This window comes from Balaenoptera musculus, chromosome 10, assembly GCF_009873245.2.
Source record: "Balaenoptera musculus isolate JJ_BM4_2016_0621 chromosome 10, mBalMus1.pri.v3, whole genome shotgun sequence".
NCBI classification, from domain to species: Eukaryota; Metazoa; Chordata; class Mammalia; order Artiodactyla; family Balaenopteridae; genus Balaenoptera; species Balaenoptera musculus.
In genome coordinates this window covers 39,817,635-39,839,281 of record NC_045794.1, presented here as the reverse complement: position 1 = coordinate 39,839,281, position 21,647 = coordinate 39,817,635, and the positions used below count along the sequence as shown (strand labels likewise).

Genomic DNA, 21,647 nt, shown 5'->3' with positions numbered 1-21,647 from the left:
GCAACGAAGATCCCGCATGCCACAACTAAGACCCAATGCAGCCTAATAAATAAATGAATAAATAAATAAATATTTAAAAATTAAAAAATAAAAAAATAAAAAAAAAAAATAAGAAGTGGGGGCGGGACCAAAGAATCCAAAAATAAAAAAAAATCAGTTGTACTTCAATACATGAACTAACAATCTAAAAAGTAAATTACAAAATAAGTCAATTTACAATAGCATCAAAATGAATAAAATACTTAGGAATTAACTTAACCCAAGGAAGTGAAAGACTTGTACAATGAAAACTATAAAACACTGTGGACAGAAATTAAAGAAGACATAAATAAATGGAAACACATTACATGTTCATGAACTGGAAGACTTAATATTAAAATGTCAACAGTACCCAAAGTGATCTACAGATTCAGTGCAATCCATATCAAAATCCCAATGATATTTTTTGCAGAAATAGAAAAACCCATCTTAAAATTCATATGGAATCTCAAGGGACCAAAACAATCTTGAAAAAGAGGACCTAGAGATTATCATACTAAGTGAAGTCAGACAGAGAAGGACAAATATCATATGATATCTCTTATATGTGGAATCTAAAAAAATGATACAAATGAACTTATTTACAAAACAGAAACAGACTCACAGACATAGAAAACAAACTTATGGTCACCAAAGGGGAAAGGTGTGGGGGGCGGGGAGGGATAAATCAGAAGTTTGGGCTTAAAATATATACACGACTATATATAAAATAGATAACCAACAAGGACAGGGAACTATACTCAATATCTTGTAATAACCTACAATTGAAAAGAATCTAAAAAAGTATATGTGTGTGTGTATAACTGAATCACTTTGTTATATGCCTGAAATTAACACAACACTGTAAATCAACTACATTTCAATAAAAATTTTTTAAAAAAAGAAAAAGAGGAACAAAACACGAAGACTTACACAACTTGATTTCAAAACTTACTACAAAGCTACAATAATCAAAACAGTGTAGTACTGGTATAAAGACAGACATATAGGGACTTCCTTGGAGGTCCAGTGGTTAAGACTCTGCCCTTTCACTGTAGGGGGAGCGAGTTCGATCCCTGGTCAGAGAACTAAGATGCTACATGCCACACAGCATGGCCAAAAAACTTAAAAAAGGAAAGAAAAAAAAAAAAAGACAAACATATAGGCCAATGGAATAGAATAGAGAGCCCAGAAATAAACTCTCATATATATGCTATATGCCTAAATGATTTTTGACAAGGGTGCCAAAACCACTCAATGGGAAAGCGACAGTCTTTTCAACAAATAATGCTGGGGAAACTGGAATGTCCACGTGTAAAAGAATAAAGTTGGACCTTTACCTAAAACATTATACAAAAATTAACTCAAAATGGATCAAACATTTAAATGTAAGACCTAAAACAATAAAGCTGTTAGAAGAAAATGATGTAGGACAAAAGCTTCACAATACTGGATTTGGCAATGATTTCTTGGATATGACATCAAAGGCACAGTTAACAAAAGAAAAAAACAGACAAATTGGACTTCATGAGAAAAAAGGCAACACACAGAATGTGAGAAGATATTTGCAAATCATATATCTAAGGGATTAATATCCAGAATATATAGAGAACTTAAACTCAACAACAACAACACAAAAACCACCTGATTAAAAAATAGGCAAAGGACTTGAATAGACATTTCTCCAAAGAAGATATACAAATGGTCAAACACATGAAAATGCTCAATGTCACTAATCATAAGGGAAATGAAAATCAAAACTACAGTGAGATATCATCTCGTACTCATTAGAATGGCTATTATCAGAAAAAACAGAAAACAAGTGTTAGGCTGTTGATAAACTGGGACTCTTGTGCACTGTTGGTAGGTATATAAAATGGTACAGCTGCTGTGGTTCCTCAAAAAATTAGAATTATCATATGATCCAACAATTCCGTTTTTGGCTATATACCCCAAAGACCTGAAAACAGGGTCTCGAAGACATATTTGTACATCCATTTATTCACAACAGCTAAAATATGGAAGCAACCCAAGTGTCCACTGATGGATGAATGGATAAACAAAATATGATACATACATACAATGTAATATAATTCAGCCTTTAAAAGGAAGGAAATTCTCTAATATGCTACAACATGGATGAAACTTGAGAACATTATGCTAATTGAATAAGCTAGTCACAAAAAGACAATTACTGTATGATTTCACTTATATGAGTTATCTAAAGTAGTCAAGGGCTTCCCTGGTGGCGCAGTGGTTGGGAGTCTGCCTGCCGATGCACGGGACACGGGTTCGAGCCCTGGTCTGGGAGGATCCCGCATGCCGCGGAGCGACTGGGCCCGTGAGCCACAATTACTGAGCCTGCGCGTCTGGAGCCTGTGCTCCGCAACAAGAGAGGCCGCGATAGTGAGAGGCCCGCGCACCGCGATGAAGAGTGGCCCCCGCTCGCGGCAACTAGAGAAAGCCCTCGCACAGAAACGAAGACCCAACACAGCCAAAAATAAATAAATAAAAAAGAAATTAATATGTTTAAAAAAAAAAAAAAAAGTATTCCAGAACTCCAGCACTAACCTAATATAGACCCTAAAGAGATTTCATAGAGATACTTGATTGAAATTCACACTTCAAGCACTTCCTAAAGAAACCAGATTTAGAGTAAAGAGCTATGGGAAGCATTCTGAGGCCAGCTAGTATCCTTTGGGGAAAGCATTTTGGTTTTAAGTGGATAAGGAGAACTAATATGTTAGACACTGTATTAAGTACTTGCATTTGTTAACATTATTTTCCTATTTTAGAGATAAGCAAACTAAGGCACATTAAGGTTAAACAATATTCCCAGGAAATAAAGCCAGTAAGTAGTGAAAAAGGATATAAATCCAGTTTTGACTGACTCCACAGCCCTAGTGCCTTCTACCTCCCTGAATTGGACCATCAGACCCCTCTGCATAGCTAATAGTAGCAAAGCCCCTCTTTAGGCTTTAAGCCAAAGCTCATTAGTATCAGAGATTACAACACAAGTGGTCTGACCTAAAAATCTGAACTATTTTAACTGACCTATGATATGAATTATGTTGAAAACCGCTGGACTAGATCACTTTCTCTAGAGGAGCTCTGCTTTCCTTGACATGCTCTCTAGTTTCATCCCTGCCTAATATTAATATTAATAATATTAATACCCTCCACAATTGTACCATGGCAGAGTCATTCTGCTTCCTGCCTAAAATCACATGGAGGAGAATGTGTGGTATTCTATGTACATAGCTGTGTCTCAATGTCATAGAAGAAAACTTTTCTTAACCAGGTAAACTGAAGATGCATATGTAAATCTTTCAAATATTTTTGCAGAGCCTAAATTTTTTTATAATACAAATATCGATATCAGACTTCTAAATTTAATTCATTTTTACCTTTTTCTTGCCTGTTACTGTCCATTCTTTGAGTACTTCACTGGCACTACCTGTAAGAGAAACCAATTACATATTTTTTCTACCACATGCATGCTCAAGCAGAAATTAGTGTCCCTGAATTTTGTAACTGCTGGAAAATCTCCAAAGTTCCCAATAGGAAAAGTTAAGGTTCAAGTCTCTAAGCTAATGTAATGAGATAATCATATCATGCTTACCTTTTAGAATACCTGCCCATTTAGATCCCCCTTCTCCATTCAATTTCCTCAGTAAGTTCTTCCAAGAAGAGACTAATGTAGCCTGACCATTTTAAAGATTCTTTTATTTATATATCTTTGACCGAATACAAAGATGACTGGTTTCAGCCCAAGTATGGTATCCTCTCTCCTCCAGAAGATTACACACCACCTTAGCTACACTGTTTCAGAGAGAACTGTATACTACCCTAGACCCAAATATTAACATTATAAAGAAAACAGATGAAGACGAAGAAAAACCTTACAGTATTTGGACATGTTTATTCTATACTGGTAAATTCAGAAAAATAGAAACAGGGAGACCTATTCTGATGTCGCTGTCACTGTTCAATGATGCGATAGCTTTAGGCATTTTTTCCCAAACAAGTTATATGGAAAGAAGTTTGTAAAACACTCCTCAGCTCTATAAATCAGAAGGCTTGGCTAAGCCTACCATTTTTTGTATGGTAGATAAGGACACTCAAACCCATATATTTGAATCACTTGCCAGAGCCAAACTAAATGGTACTGGAGCCTGAAAAAGAATGTTGAGTCCCTGAATCTGCCATCTGTGGCTAAGCTACTGGACCACTACTTTGTCATTGTTTCTTAAATTCTTAGTAAACCCAACTCCAATCAAGTCCCTTATACCACTGGCCACCTAATTTCTTCTTAACTGCCATTAGAGAACGTTCTGAATAAAATGATGGAGTCTTCTCAGCTTGTCTCTTATTCCAGGTATTATATAGCTTATGAACGAATTACTTCTAGGGCTGAAATAGGGAGCTTTAAGAGATATCTTTAAAAATGGCATGGTATGTTACGTTATCATGGCGTCTGCTATATCATCTATGAAACACCAGATTGCCGAATGAATGTTATAGAATGCTGAAGCAACTTCTATTTGAACAAATACAAACTTATAAAAATATTGAGCTAGGATTACCTTCCATGAATGCTTGTACTGTTTTGTCCACACAATTATCAAAGTGCTGCAAAACCAGGATAATTTCATTGTTACTCTTATTGGGAACTATTGCACGTACTGCATTTATCTGGAAAAGAAGACAAGTTCATTTAATTCTAATATCAGTAGGTCAGTTGGAAACTGAGATCTAATACAGAGAATAACAGAAAGGGTACCATTTCATTTTTAACAAGATATATCACTCTTTTTTTTTTTTTTTAAACTATTTTTTTTAAATAAATTTCTTTCTTTCTTTATTTATTTTTGGCTGTGTTGGGTCTTCGTTTCTGTGCGAGAGCTTTCTCTCGTTGCGGCAAGCGGGGGCCACTCTTCATCGCGGTGCGCGGGCCTCTCACTATCGCGGCCTCTCCCGTTGCGGAGCACAGGCTCCAGACGCGCAGGCTCAGTAGTTGTGGCTAACGGGCTTAGTTGCTCTGCAGCATGTGGGATCTTCCCAGACCAGGGCTCGAACCCGTGTCCCCTGCATTGGCAGGCAGACTCTCAACCACTGCGCCACCAGGGAAGCCCGATATATCACTCTTTAGTGTCAGTGTGAGTACATACAACCAACTCACTGGGAATGATTAATAGATGAGTGATAACAGTACATAAAAATTAATTTCGAAACTTAGAAAAGCAGAACATTTCTAGAAACAGATTTGTGCCAGGGGATTTCCCTGGTGGCACAGTGGTTAAGACACCACGCTCCCAACGCAGGGGGCCCAGGTTCGATCCCTGGTCAGGGAACTAGATCCCACATGCTTGTTGCAACTAAGAGTTCGCATGTCACAACTAAGGAGCCCGCATGCCGCAACTAAGACCCAGTGCAACCTAACTAATTAATTTAAAAAGAAGATTTGTGCCAGATTTTATTTCAAGAAAGGGTGGTTTAATTTAGGTATCAGGTATTAATTTAGCATCAACATTTCCTCATTTTTAGCAAACTATAGAGAAAGGTGGGAAGTTTAACGAGCCACCAACAATAACAGATTTTTGTATAGCATTTTTCAAAACATTTACTTCATATCATTTAATTGCATAATAACGCTTAAAGATAATTTAAATTATTATAAACTATTTCAGGCATATAAAACATAATGAACACTCACTATATGACAGCCAGTTTAATAAAATAAAATAAATGCAAGTGAAGTGCCCACGAAGTCTCTCCTAAATCCCATTTCCCTCCTCTCCACAGAGATCTCTACCTTGAATTTGGTGTTATTTTGATACATGTTTTTATACTTTTATGATGTATGTATGTATCCACAGGTAATACACATTACTGTTTTGCATTACATAAATATTATCATATCGTACATGTCTATATTCAATTTGCTTTTTCATGTAACAATTTTTTTTAGATTTATTTTTCATGTTGATAAATGGATCTTATTCATTTATTTTAACTGCTACATAGCATTTCCATTGTATGAATATAGCCAATTTATTCATTCTCCTGTTGATGGACATTTACGTTCTTTCCAATGTTTGGCTACTATGAAAAATGTTATAATAAATATTCCTATGCTTATGCTTACTTGCTGAATACTCAGTGCCTATGACAATGTTTAGCAAATTGTTAAAAAAAAAACAACAAAAAACCAAAAGGGTGTTCTGTGAACAGTGAGAGGATGCCTCTATTGTATATAACCACTAGTAGAATTCCTGAACAGTATGGCATCTACAGTTTCATTAGAAATGCCAAATTTCCCTTTAAAACAGGGAATTCCAATTTTGTCAGTTATTCCTAAGGTATTTTATATCTTTTGAGATTAAAAATATATACTTTACAATAATTGCATATTCTGTTTTCATTTTTGTATATCGATTTTATATCCAGCTATTTTGATGACTTCATTGTTCCTAATAATTTGTTGCTTTCTTGGTTTTTCTATGTAGACAACAGTATTGTCTATAAATAACGGCAGTTTTTTTTTTCTTCCTTTCTAATCCTTATAATTTTCGTTTCTTGTCTTACTGCACAATGTGAAATTGGTTATTTCTTCAAGAAGACCTGATTCTTTTTGGTAGAAAGTGGTAGTTAGAAACCAAGATCTAAGAGCTAGGTGTGTTTATTGCTACCAGGGAGTCATTATTTCTAGGTCCTTTCAGTGGATAGAGCTAGGAAATTTTGTTTCTTACAACATAAGTTCATATATAATAATAAAAGTTCAAATATAGTATTAAAAGGTTTGTTTTTTTTGCATGCCATGTGGCTTGCAGGATCTTAGTTCCCCGACTAGGGATCAAACCCAGGCCCTCTGCAATGAAAGCGCAGAGTCCTAACCACTGGACCGCCAGGGAATTCCCCAGCTATGCATTTAAAATGATGTATGTTATTTTTCATTCTGTATTTGTAAGCACTGTATATTAGAAATGTTTTCAGGGTATCTAGTCAGCCATACTGCTTGAAAAGGAAGCCCTTTTATAGACGAAGAGAAGTAAAGTATCTTGTTCAAGTAATTAGCAGAATCTGTATTAGAACCTAACTCTTAGTACACTTGCTTTCATATCATTCTATACTTCTTTTGTTTCAGGCTTAATTGAACAATGATAAGGTTTAAAACCATACAAATGGGAAGGTATATAATCTATAATACAAAGAGGGCAAATTTTTGAAATGAGCAAAAAACTTAGCACTGATGACTAGAAATGGGCTTCAGCAAAAATAACAGATTCAATGATAAAGGTAAAATTCTGATAACTTAAAATGTGAAAGTGTTTATATTACTGAACCAATATATATCTATGACTCCATAATCAACAATATACTTTTTAAATAAGACAGAGAACACACATAAAGCTTTTTTTTAATGTTTTTCTCAGTATAGCTCATTAAGGGTTATATTACTAAAAACAACCTTTTCTTCCAAAGGTATATTACTTAGGAAATTTATTCCTCTTCTTGCTCTAAAGTCTCCTGGACTTAAAAATCCTCTTCAAGTGAATGGGTAGATCCTGGGACTTCCCTGGTGGTCCAGTGGTTAAGACACTATGCTCCCAATGAAGGGGGCCCAGGTTCGATCCCTGGGCAGGGAACTAGATCCCACATGCATGTCGCAACTAAAAGTCCGCATATTGCAACTAAAAGACCCCACGTGCCGCAACGAAGATCCCACGTGCTGCAACTAAGACCTGGCACAGCCAAATAAATAAATAAATAAATAAAAATCAAAAAATAAAAATTGGGTTGTCTTAAAAAAGAAAAAGGGAAGATCCTACTCAGATTGTTCTTTAAAGAATGTTGCTAAATGAGATACACACTTAGCCATATAAATAGTTATAATATTAATTAATTAATATTAAGATGTCTTCAAGAGAATTTAGAATAAATATATGTATATGTATACATGCAAGGCAAATTGCACGTATATGCTCTGATTTCTCAAAACCTTCATGGTGGTTACTCTCTGATATACAGTGGCATTCATACAGTTTTGTTCTTCAAATTTCACTTTCTTAATGAGTTTTTATAGCCATTGATTTTATTAGTACCTAAATTTTAACAAAACATTCAAGTTTCTTATCCACAGTAACTAGTCATACCTTCTCTTTCATGTTCTCAAAAACTCCTCCCTGGGCCAGTACAGTATTGGACTGCAAATCAAAAATGAATCCTGATGAATCTGAAACAATGAGAAGGAAAAAATATATTCAACATGGTCCAAAGCTAACATATAATCCATCCCGCAAAATGGAAGGGCCAATACTAGCTGCTTTTCTCCCATAAACAGCTAACAAGAAGTTAGTTGTTATTTTGCAAATTCTATTATATAGATAACTGATAACTACATTTGCATTAAAATTATAAAATTAATTTGATTTTAATAGAAACTGTCACAGCTTGAGAAAAACACTAAGTACATCACCTATATTAGACTGTCCAGTAATCCTTGGTATCTTTGTTAACTATCCTATCTTAATTTAAAAGACCCTCTAAAAATGTTGTAAGTAAATAGCTCCTCAAGGTAAAATTTAATACTAACAACTATGAAAATGTGAGAATGAGAGCTTCTGTGGCATTAATAACAACAACACATAAAAGTACTTTCCATCTTCCAGACTGCAACACACACACACCATATTCTTAGACTATGAACTCCATGAATACATTTGTTTGTGTTCCCAATATAATACTTGATAAAGCAATGTACCTGAGTTTACATTACCAGCACAAATGGGAAAACTTAGTTCAATGTAAGTAATTACAGAAAAGAGTTTGGCTTCCCTGCACTTATAAAGAAAAGGCTATCTATGAATTTAATCAGTTTCTTTACCCGTGACTACATGATCAACAAATTACCTCAGCTTTAACACTTGACAACTTTGTTTTAATCTAATGAGATGCGATCCTGGGACATGGTTAGAGTGCTTCTCAAATTCTGATGTGTATACTTAACATCTGGGGAAATCTCCAGTTAAAATGCAGGTTCTGACTCAGGAGTCTGGCATGTGGCCTGAGGTTTTTACTCCCAAGTGGTATCAATCAACATTGCAGATCCATGCACCATACTTGGGAGTAGCTTGGGGGTTAGAATTTCAACAAAGCAAGTAAAAGGGGAAATTTTGAGAAAAGGGGTTGCTGTGGTCTGAATGTTTGTGTTCTCCCCTCCAAATTCATATATGAAATCCTACAGTAATGGTATTAGTAGGTGAGGCCTTTGGAGAGTGGAGTCCTCATGAATGGGATTAGTGCTCTTTTTTTTTTTTTTAATTTTATTTACTTATGTGGCTGCAGTGGGCTCTTCCTTGCGGAGTGCGGACTCCAGAGTGTGAGGGCTCAGTAGTTGTGGCGCGTGGGCTTAGTTGCCCCACGGCATGTGGGATCTTAGTTCTCCGACCAGGGTTTGAACCCGCGTCCCCTGCATTGGAAAGCGGATTCTTAACCACTGGACCACCAGGGAAGTCCCAGGATAAGTGCTCTTATAAAAAAGATTCTACAGAGCTCTCTAGCCCCTGCCACCATGTGAGGACACAATGAGAAGTCTGAAACCCAGAAGAAGGCCCTTACCAGACCATGCTGGCACTCTGATCTCAGATTTCCAGCCTCTAGAACTGTGAGAAGTAAATTTCTGTTGTTTATAAGCTACCCAGTCTGTGGTATTTTGTTACAGCAGTCTGAACGGAATAAGATGGGGGTATAAAAAATACAGTAATATTCTAGTGCACTTTCCAAATTCTTTTACTATTATTTCAGATGGTTTTTTTTAATTTTTAATTTTTTTAAACATCTTTATTGGAGTATAATTGCTTTACAATGGTGTGTTAGTTTCTGCTTTGTAACGAAGTGTATCAGCTATACACATACATATATCCCCATATCCCTTCCCTCTTGCGTCTCCCTCCCTCCCTCCCTATCCCACCCCTCTAGGTGGTCACAAAGCACCGAGCTGATCTCCCTGTGCTACGGGGCTGCTTCCCACTAGCTATCGGTTTTACATTTGGTAGTGTATATGTGTACATGCCACTCTCTCACTTTGTCCCAGTTAATTAAAGCCTCTTTTACAGCTCAATTGTTATCCTGTGTTTTAAAATACCTCCTAGTTCCTATGGAAGACTGATAATTTATAAGTTAGAATGATAACAATATTTTGGTACTAAAAGTGGAAAAGAGGATATGAATAGAGCCTATGTCATTCAAAGAGAAACTGTGTTTGCCAATTACCATTGAACTGTGAATTAATTTAGATTTAACCTCTGTAATATTGGCAATATCATGATTGTTCCCCAAATGAAAAATCAGGTCACATTTACACAAACTCAGTATTTAAAGCCTGAGTTTTCCAGATGATGACATAATATGGTTAACTCCCAATTATCTTTATTAATTGAAAAGAGACACAGTACAGATAAAAATCTTATACAGCCAAAATACTACCCAGCAACCTTCTCAGAATTGCTTTAGGTTATCCAGATGATATAACCTGACTGTTGTAAGTACAGATGACCCTTGAACAACATGGGTTTCAACCGCCTGGAGCTACTTATACGCAGATTTTTTTCAACAGTAAATACTACAGTACTACACAATCTGCGGTTGGTTGGATCCATAGATGCAGAACTGTGGACACTGAGGCCCAATTGTAAGGATTTTCCACTGCACTCAGGGGTCAGCACCCCTAACCCCCGTGTTGTTCAAGGGTCAACTGTACTCTCTCCCAAAGACACATTAATGAGCTCTGAGATGATACAAAGGACATCAGTAATCTTATTAAGGAATCAAACCACCAATCTCTTTTAGGGAAAAGAGGGGATACTTAAGGTAAAACAGCATTTTGGAATCTATATTTAAATGAACTATTGGTATTTCTAACTTCTACATCATCTAACACTTTTAATTTTTTTTCCTTTAACAACATGCTGGATGAAACCAAGTGCAAGGAAAACAAAGGGTAGTTCTGCAAACACCTTCAGTTACTGCCCCCTCAAATTAGCATAAGTATTATTAGGGTTTATTTGGCATACCAGTTGGGATAATGATTAAAAATACATAAAGCATAAGAACCTAGGGGCAGGACAGGAATAAAGACGCAGACATAGAGAACATGAGGACATGGGGAGGAGGAAGGGTAAGCTGGGACGAAGTAAGAGAGTGGCATGGACATATATACACTACCAAATGTAAAACCCATAGCTAGTGGGAAGCAGCCACATAGCACTGGGAGATCAGCTCGGTGCTTTGCGACCACCTAGAGGGGTGGGATAGGGAGGGTGGGAGGGAGGGAGACGCAAGAGGGAGGAGATATGGGGGTATATGTATATGTATAGCTGATTCACTTTGTTATAAAGCAGAAACTAACACACCATTGTAAAGCAATTATACTCCAATTAAAGACGTTAAAAATATATATATAAAGCAGCTATTTCAGTCAGGATCCCAGCAGGAAACAAACAGCACACTTAGACTGGGAAATCTGAAGAGAGTTTAATGAAGGGACTATTTTCGAAGGTGCTGGTAGGGAGTAGGGAAACCACAAGATAGAGCACAGTACTCCTTGGCTAATAATAGCAATGTATATTGCTACTGGAGGTGTTAAAGAAGGTAAGGAGGGAGCAATTACTGGAACCCAGAGAGAGCAGGCTCTTTCATCTTTGTTTCATCTGGTGTGGAGACAGCCATAGGATAATAGTCCTTTAGGCAAAGGACACAGTAAGCCCACAGTGACCCCTCAGGGAAAGATTGGGGGAACAGATACTCCTACCTCACTCTCCTCCTTGCCTCTGGTCTCCTGTCTATGCTGCCCAATAGCCAAACTCAACCAGAAGCCCGAGGGCAAGAAACCTGTAGTCTGACCTGTAGTCTGCACAGGTCAGCCTCCCAGGGCACAAATGCCCATTTTGTATTTATATTCTAAATCATGAGTTCGCCAAAAAGGGCAGCAATAATTTAACATCTTAACTTGTCTATTCACCAGCTAATACTGCCTCTTTTTACTTAAACCAACAACTCAAGTAGATTCAAAACCCTGCTTCAATGAACTGGAGCTTAAGTGCCTCTCAACATGATAGGGGAAGTCATTTTTAATTCCCGCCAACAACATTTAGTGATTTAACAATTCTCTTATTTTTTCGTGCAAAGAAAGCCTAAGATTTACTTAATTCCATTGGTAGGAAATAAGGCAGGATCTCATCCTTTTATAACTACTCTATGATAGAAGGTCATGTATACTCTATCAGAAATAAATTTTTTTTTCTTTAGAAATAAATTTTTAAAGAAAAAAAAATGAAGTTAAATACTATACTCAGGCAAGATTCATAAAGGATATGAGGAACCCTTGACACTGAGCTTTCTTATTACCATTTATTTCATTCTATCAGGAACCATCTCACAGGTTTCTTGGAATTATTTCAAATAGCACACATTTAGGAACATTTTGGAAAAAGTATGCTATTTACAGTATCACTGACATACTTGTAAATATTGCAGGCTTTGTTATTGTTTTCACTGGCTTCAAAAATCAGGCAAAAGTTATTTCAATGAGGACAACATAGAAATATCTGACTGTCACATATATCAAACCAGACTTGAGCAAGTTTTTTTTTAAATTGAGGTATAATTGACACATATATGTAACATTATATTACGTAGTTTCAGGTATATAGCAAAATGATTTGATATTTGTATATATTGTGAAATGATCGCCACAATAAGTCTAGTTAACATCCATCACCATACATAGTTAGAATTTTTTTCTTGTGATAAGAACTTTTAAGATACACTCTCTCAGCAACTTTCAAACACGCAATACGGTATTATTAACTATAGTCACCATGCTGTACATTACATTCCCAGGACTTATTTATTTTATAACTGGAAGTTTGTACCTTTTGACCCCCTTTACCCATTTGGTCCTCCCCCCACCCCCCATCTTTGGTAACCACCAATCTGTTCTCTGTATCTATGAGCTCTTTTATTTTCAAATTTTAGATCCCACATGTATGTGAGATCATACGGTTTGTCTTTCACTGACTTATTTCACTTAGCATAATGTCCTCAAGGTCCATCCATGTTGTCACAAATGGCAAGATTTTATTTTTTATGGCTGAATAATATTCCATTGTATATATACACCACATTTTCTTTATCCATTCATCCATCAGTAGACACTTAGGTTGTTTCCATATCTTGACTATTGTAAATCATGCCACAATGAACATGGGGGTACATGTGTCTTTTCGAGTTAATGTTTTTTGCTTTCTTTGGATAAAATATCCAGAAGTGGAATTGCTGGATCATATGGTAGTTCTATATTTAATATTTTGAGGAACCTCCATAACTGTTTTCCATAGTGGCTGCACCAATTTACATTCCCACTAACAGTGCACAGAGTTCCCTTTTTTCCACATCCTGGCCAACACTTGTTATTTCTTGTCTTTTTGATAATAACCATCTAACAGGTGTGAGGGTATCGCATTATGGTTTTGATTGCATTTTCCTGATTAGTGATGTTAAGCACCTTTTTCATGTACCTGTTGGCCATCTATCTTGTATGTCTTCTTTGTAACTGAACACATATCTCAACAAACTTGAAACATAGTCTAATTCTGTTTTAATTTATAATTTAACCTGAAGACCATATTGTATTCAATGTTTCATAATTAATTCGGTTAAAAGGTCTGATTATATTCACAAACTCTCAGGATGGAAGGAAGAAAAGGCAGGCAGGCAGGCGAAGGAAGGAAGGAAGGGAGGAGGGAGGAAAGGAAGAAAGAAGAGAGAAAACAGTATTGGTGAGGATGTGGAGAAACTGGAACCATCATACCTTGCTGGTGGGAATGTAAAATGGTATTAGCTGCTGTGGAAGCTACATGATGGCTCCTTAAATACAATAATTAAAGATAGAAATTATTCATATGATACAGCAATTCCACGTCTGGGTATACACACAAAAAACTGAAGCAGCAATTGAACAAATATTGGGTTGAACAAATGTTCATTCGGTTAGTGAATACATTGTTCAATAAAATTCTTGGTGAAAATGAAATATGTGTCTTTTAGTTCTACTTAAAACCGAACGAACTTTTTGGCCAACCCAATATTTGTATACCCATGTTCATACCAGCATTATTCACAATAGCCAAAAGGTAGAAGAAACAAAATGTCCATCATCAGATGAATGGATAAAGAAAATGTGGTGTGTATATATATACACAATGGAATATTATTCAGCATTAAAAAGGAACGAAATTCTGACACATGCTACAACATGGATGAAGCTTGAAGATATTATGCTAAGTGAATTAAGTCAGTTACAAAAGGACAAATACTGTATGATTCTACTCATATGAGGTGACTAGAGAGTCAAATTAAAAGAAGGGAAAGTAGAATGGTGGTTGCTATGGGCTGGGGAGGAAGGGGGAAAGCAAGATCTTGTTGAATAGATAACAGAGTTTCAGTTTTGCAAGTTGGAAAAGTGTGGAGATGGACAGTGGTGATGGTTGCACGGCAGTGTGAAAATGTGCCACTGAACTGCACACTTAAACATGGTTAAAATAGTAAATTTTATGTCATGTAAATTTTATCACAATTAAAAAAAATTTAACTTCTAATTATAAAGAACGTTAAGAAAAGAAAATAGCATTGTTTTCTAATGTAAAATTTTAAATGTAAGGATCCCTTACTGAGATTCCAAATTAATCTCTGCAAAAAATATTTGGTAAGCACCTACCATGAGCCAAGCTAGGCATTAAGGATACATTGGCAAACAAGACGTCTATGGTTCCTGCTCTGAGTTTTATAGTCTAGTGCAAGAGACCAGTAAAAATAAACAATCTCTCTAATAATGACAGCAACTATGCACAGCTTATTAAATTGCACAGTACTAAATACATATACTAGATGCCCACTATAACACTATTTTGAGGTAGAGTTTTTTTTTTTTTTTTTTTTGGCTGCGTTGTGTCTTCGTTGCTGCGCGTGGGCTTTCTCTAGTTGTGGTGAGCAGGGCTACTCTTTGTTGTGGTGCATGGGCTTCTCATTGCGGTAGCTTCTCTTGCTGCGGAGCACAGGCTCTAGGCACACAGGCTTCAGTAGTTGTGGCACGTGGGCTCAGTAGTTTTGGCTTGCTGTTTCTAGAGCGCAGGCTCAGTAGTTGTGGCCCACGGGCTTAGTTGCTCCACGGCACGTGGGATCTTCCCAGACCAGGGCTCGAACCCCTGTCCCTGCATTGGCAGGCAGATTCTTAACCACTGAGCCACCAGGGAAGCCCAAGGTGGAGATTGTTGAAAGCTTTACTATTTAGGGTCCTACCTAAAAAGATTTGGTAGAGCTAATATTATTAAGGCACAGTAAGGCTCTTTGAAAGTACTAAAGTGAATTCAATCTGATTATCAATGAGAAGATTGTTTCCTTCATGGAAAAGTCTGTCCCCCCAAATTCCAGGCTGCTTACAGTAGAGAGAAGCATCGAGGGGGCTCAACCCAGACATGGAGTAGGTCTAAGGATTCTTACAGGGGCTAATGCATTTGTGTCTTTGAATTTAACAACTAAAAACTTATGGTTTTAGATTGTTTATGTATTTTTTTTCATTGACATGATGGCAAATTATTATATTATCCAATCTGACAAGTGAGGAGAAAGGTGGAAATATAATCCCTTCCAGAATACCTTCTCTTCACTTTACAATGATGAGAAAAGTCAGTCATGGTACTATTCTTTACCCAAACTCATACAGTAAGAAACCTACTGCAGAATCAAGGACAGAGTCCAAGTTTTATGCTATACACAAAGTGCCGTAACTCATCAAATATACTAGTTCTCAAGTTGCCATTATTTTAACAAAAAGGTGGTATATCACCTTTCCTCAAAGGATCTCAGATTTTTGTTATTACTCACTGATGTTCCTCATACATACACGAAACAAGTTGGATAACAAAATTATTCACATTTCACCATGGTCAAAGACAGGCCATACAGTTAAGAGCCAATTAAATGCAGGTAAGCCCAGAGGTGAAGAACCCTAGACATACAGATAACCTAACAAGTGTGATGATCACTTGTCATATTTTCTCAAACTGTATCAACTTCCTTTTAAAAATTAAAAAGCAAACTCAGAAGCAGAGGCTGAGTGCCAGAAGTGGTATCTCATGAACAATTAAACAATCTGAAGTTCTCCTTTAGACTGAACACAGCCAGTACTCAACCACCTAAAAGAAAATAACTAGTCTCTTGCAATTGCTTTTTCTCATGCCAATTTTGAGAATAATCCACATATAAATCACCCTTAAAATTACAAGTGAAGTTCAGTTTCTTCATGTGCACTAATAGCAAACATAGGGACAGGGGTTATGTTGCACAAATGTGAGTGCAAGGAAAAGAAAGTTATTGTCACAGGCACTACTAGCTAAAGCCTAGAGTATATTCACAACTTCAAAACTGAAGATGCCACCAACTTCAGTTTCCTAGGTGGTAATTCTCTCTTCTGTCAATTTACCTTCTAAGCTTAGAAGAATTATGACTGTTTTGGTAAGAAATAAGATACTTATTTAAAAAGGTGGGGATATGTGTAAATAAAGGAGAATCAGGCTTAGAAGGGAAGCAAATCAGAGATGAGAAATTTAGAAAGGCAACTATGTCAAAATGCCATTTTGTAAGATTTCTAGTTTGCTTTAAGTAATTCTACTATAGCATACTATTGTAGCTTTCTGTAATGCTAGCACTTTTATATGTTTAGTTGTTTAAAAGTTATTTAAGAAACTTCCATCCTAGTTGCCAATCCTCTTAGTAGGTTGTAAGGAGTCGCATCGATTGGTCTTCCTAGCCATTTCGGATGACTAATGTGGCTTCAATGTCCAGAAAAATCCACACTTCAACTACCAATCTGCTCAGTGGGTCTTCAATGAAAGAAAGCAGCCTTTTATCTTCCTGTTACTTCTGCTTTCACTTGTCATCTAGTCTTTTTTCTTTTTCTGGTCGCACTGTGCAGCTTGTGGGATCTTAGTTCCCCAACCAGGGACTGAATCTGTGCCCTCGACAGTGAAAGCGCGGAGTTCTAACCACTGGACCACCAGGGAGTTCCCTTGTCATCTAGTCTTAAGAGCTGATTAAATTTTTTCTTTACTTTGCTCCTTTGAGTGCTTCTTCAGCTACATTCTGAAGTATGTTGTGCCTCTTTTTATAGACAAAGTGCTTACACTGGGAAATTTCCTAACATCTAGAATAAGTTCTGATTTTTCAAGGTAGAGCTTGATGGAAAGTCACGGTTTTTATTATGCAAGCAATTAAATCCTACTTTACTCTCACCAATAGATTTTCCCAGGTTTCAAGCAGATGCAACAGAATAAGCTTCTATTTTTTAAGTTCCAAAAGTTCTTGAGTGTCTCATTATTTAAAAGGTTCGATGGTTGAATGGTAGATAGGAAATTCAGTCCACCTTTCAAAACTTTCTCAGTAATGTATTCTAGAGAATAGCCAGGAGACAATGATATTGATTTTAATGCCAAACTTCTTCTACCTCAATGCCATCTCTCATTAGTCTGGAATTAGTTCTCCCACATGTGAAATAAAATGCATAATTTAAAAATATTATTTCCTACTCCATACTGTCCTTCAAATTCTCAGAATTCTGCCAGCTGTTTCAAAAAAGAAACTCAATTTCATAAGTCAAAAAATTTAAAGCACTTAAAAACTGTGATTTTTTTTTTTAAATAAAGAACTCAAATCTTTAATTACTAAGATCAGTACATGTTATTTGCTGATTCTAGATTATCTCTGAGTTAATTTTTTTGTTTGTTTTAAAGTTTTCTTTTCTTTTTTTTAAGTACACCTGAATTATACATTATTTAATTTTTATTTATTTATTTATTTATTTTTGGCTGTGTTGGGTCTTCGTTTCTGTGCGAGGGCTTTCTCTAGTTGCGGCAAGCGGGGGCCACTCTTCATCGCGGTGCGCGGGCCTCTCACTATCGCGGCCTCTCTTGTTGCGGAGCACAGCTCCAAACGCGCAGGCTCAGTAGTTGTGGCTCACGGGCCTAGTTGCTCCGCGGCATGTGGGATCTTCCCAGACCAGGGCTCGAACCCGTGTCCGCTGCATTGGCAGGCAGATTCTCAACCACTGCGCCACCAGGGAAGCCCCCTGAGTTAATGTTTTATACGCAAAACTTTGTATGTAGTTCCAAGGATTACATGAATTCAAATAGTTACTTAGAAAATTATGAAGCCACATGATGATTATTTTCATATCTGTTTACAGCCAACTTTCAGGCTTTTTTAAAGGAATGCGGCACTAAAATAGAATAAAAAGTAAAATATCTAGTTAAGTCCTTCTTTATTTCCAAGCAGTGAGAAGGACTGAGTTTTACCTTACTACTTGTTAATCTCTCCCAGCCTTTTGTGAAAGGAAGAAATAAATTGTGATGTGGCTAAAAGATGAACAGCCAGTAAAAACAGGGGTGGCAGGGGGAGAATCAAGGAAACTAGATAATCTAAAAAGCAGAAAGTCAGTCTGCGAATAAATCAAGTCTTCTAATATGCCTCTGTGTGAGCTGAGTCTGAAGAAAAACATTAAGTCTGAAGAAAAACATACTTTCCACTGCTAAGGGCCTATATTCAGTCTCTTACAAGTCAAACCCTCTTTTTAGGTTTCACTAATATTTCTCTGTTTAATGGATCTTCTATTTTATGGGATCATTACTCTTGGATGTCCTTACAATATATGCCATAGTTCTGGGCTTATTTCGTGCGCTGGGTGAGTTGAATGCATAGGTGTTTATTTTTGTTTTTTAAATTATTTCCTATTCCTCATGTCCTTCAGTTTCTCAAGAATTCTGCCAGCTAATCCAGGAAAGAAACTCAATTTCATAAGTCAAAAAAATTAAAACACTTATGAACTGTGATATTTAAAAGTAGAACAAACCTTCAAATACTAAATCAGTGCACACTAGCTGGCAGAATTCCTAAGAATCTGAAGGAGAGTAAGGAGGAGCGATTTTTTTTTTTAACTGCATTTCATTTCATATGTGGTAGAACTAATTTCAGTTTAGATCTGAGAGATATTCTGTTTGTCATTATAAAAGACTTTGCTTTGGATGTTCATTCTAGCACTGTAAAACAGTGACTGTCTTCCCTCTCCACCCCATCTCATCCCCCTTGCTTCAAAGTACAGAAATGAACAAGGCAATCCTAATTGCATGCTTCTGTCTCCAACCAAACAATGACTCTTCTCATAATACACAGCACCGCAAAATCTGTCACTCTTCATTCATTAACCTTCATGCAAATAAGAATTAAATCTGTCAGCTTTTCTTTCTAAAACTGACTTATGGATCAATAATCTACTTTGATTATAAATATTTCTATTTCTAAATAGTTGTTACAATTATCAGAAAGTGGACACTAGCTTTTAAGCATTATACTTGTGAATGTAAGAAACATGCTACCTAAACAGCACACTTGTTTAAACCCATTCTGCCTTAATGAAATGTCTTTTAAAAAAATTTTTATTGTGAGATATATGGAATTATTATATATGAAATTACAATTATAGAATGGAATACTTTATGTGTATGTGCATTTACAGTGCACACACACATAAAAGTATTACAGCTTGATCATTTACCACAAAATAAACACCCAAATACTATTACCTCAGTTAAGAAATAAAACGCTAGTATCCCAGAAGTCCTCCTTATGACCCCATTCATCACTATCTCCTCCCATCCGCCAAAGGTAACTGCGCTCCAAACTTCTTTTCTTTATAGTTGACACCCCCTAAACACATTTGACTAAATATTATGGTATAGTTTTACTTTTAAAAGGAATAATTCTGGGGCTTCCCTGGTGGCGCAGTGGTTGAGAATCTGCCTGCCAATGCAGGGGACACGGGTTCGAGCCCTGGTCTGGGAAGATCCCACATGCCGCGGAGCAGCTGGGCCCGTGAGCCACAATTACTGAGCCTGCGCGTCTGGAGCCTGTGCTCCGCAACAAGAGAGGCCACGATAGTGAGAGGCCCACGCACCGCGATGAAGAGTGGCCCCCGCTTGCCACAACTAGAGAAGGCCCTCGCACAGAAACAAAGACCCAACACAGCCATAAATAAATAAATAAATAAAAAATTTTAAAAAAAGGAGTAATAAGATATCTTTGTAATGATAAAAAAAGAAAAAAAAAAGGAATAATTCCGTACATATTTTATTTTTGGTGCATGACTTGTTTTGCTCAACACTGTAAGATCATGCGTGTTCTTGCAAGTAAATGTAGTTTGTTCATTTTCTTTGCTAAAAATATTTCGTTGTATGAGTATGCCATGGTTTGTTTATCTATTCTGCTAGTGATGGACAAGTGGGTCGCTTCCAGTTTTTGGCCAATACAATCAACACTGTTTTGAATATTCTTGTACAAGTCTCTTGGTGTACCTGGAAATGCATTTCTCTTGAGTATACCCAGGAATAGAAGTTAAGTCATAGGGTATGCATACTTTCAGCTTTAATACATAATATCAAAAAGTTTTTCAAAGTAGCTGCACAAATTTAAACTTCCACTAGCAGTTTTTAAAAATTTCTACTGCTCCACATACTCACACTCTTGGTACTGTTATTCTTTTTAATTTTAGCCTTTCTAGTGCAAGAGTAGTAGTATCTCACTGTGGTTTCAATTTACATTTCATTCATTTCTAAACAGACTCGGTGCCTTTATATATGTTATTAGCCATTTTATACTCTCTTTCCTGACATGCCTACTCTTGCCCAGTTTTTGGAGGGAGAATTGTCTTTTTCTTATTGATCTGTAGTAGTTTTCTATCATTTAAACATGATGCAAATTTCTTCTCTGTGACTTGCCTTTTTACTCTCTTGACTGTGCCTTTCGATAAATAGAAGTTTTAAATTTTAATGTAATAATACATTGACATTAATTCTTTTCTCTTTTGGTTAGTGATTTTTATGTCTATTTAAAAAGTCCTGGGCTTCCCTGGTGGAGCAGTGGTTGAGAATCTGCCTGCCAATGCAGCGGACACGGGTTCGAGCCCTGGTCTGGGAAGATCCCACATGCCGCGGAGCAGCTGGGCCCGTGAACCACAATTACTGAGCCTGCGCGTCTCGAGGCTGTGCTCCGCAACAAGAGAGGCTGCGATAGTGAGAGGCCCGCGCACTGCGATGAAGAGTGGCCCCCGCTTGCCGCAACTGGAGGAAGCCCTCGCACAGAAACGAAGACCCAACACAGCCATAAATAAATTAATTAATTAATAAAAAAAAATTTTTGCTTTAAAAAAGTCCTTCCCTGAGATGATGTCAAAAACTTGCTTCGAGGGACTTCCCTGGTGGCACAGTGGTTAAGAATCCGCCTGCCAATGCAGGGGACACAGATTCAATCCCTGGTCTGGGAAGATCCCACATGCCTCAGAGCAACTAAGCCCATGTGTCGCAACTACTGAGCCTGCACTCTAGGGCCCGTGTGCCACAACTACTGAGCTCGCGTGCTGCACCTACTAAAGCCCATGTGCCTGGATCCCGTGCTCTGCAACAAGAGAAGCCACCGCAACGAGAAGCCCACGCACCACAACAAAGAGTAGCCCCCACTCACCG

At 37.0% G+C, this 21,647-nt stretch overlaps 1 protein-coding gene across 4 annotated transcripts in view; it reads right to left on the bottom strand.

The window, feature by feature from the left end:
- Positions 1-21,647, bottom strand: part of SPATS2 (spermatogenesis associated serine rich 2) — a 138,950-nt gene that overhangs the window by 31,369 nt on the left and 85,934 nt on the right. For all 4 annotated transcript variants that reach the window (XM_036866742.1, XM_036866745.1, XM_036866744.1 and 1 more), the window contains 3 exons: positions 8,175-8,254; positions 4,605-4,713; positions 3,426-3,475 (listed from right to left, as the gene is read on the bottom strand). In XM_036866742.1, coding sequence (XP_036722637.1) covers positions 3,426-3,475; positions 4,605-4,713; positions 8,175-8,254 — 239 coding nt within the window. The remainder of the gene's footprint in view (positions 1-3,425; positions 3,476-4,604; positions 4,714-8,174; positions 8,255-21,647) is intronic.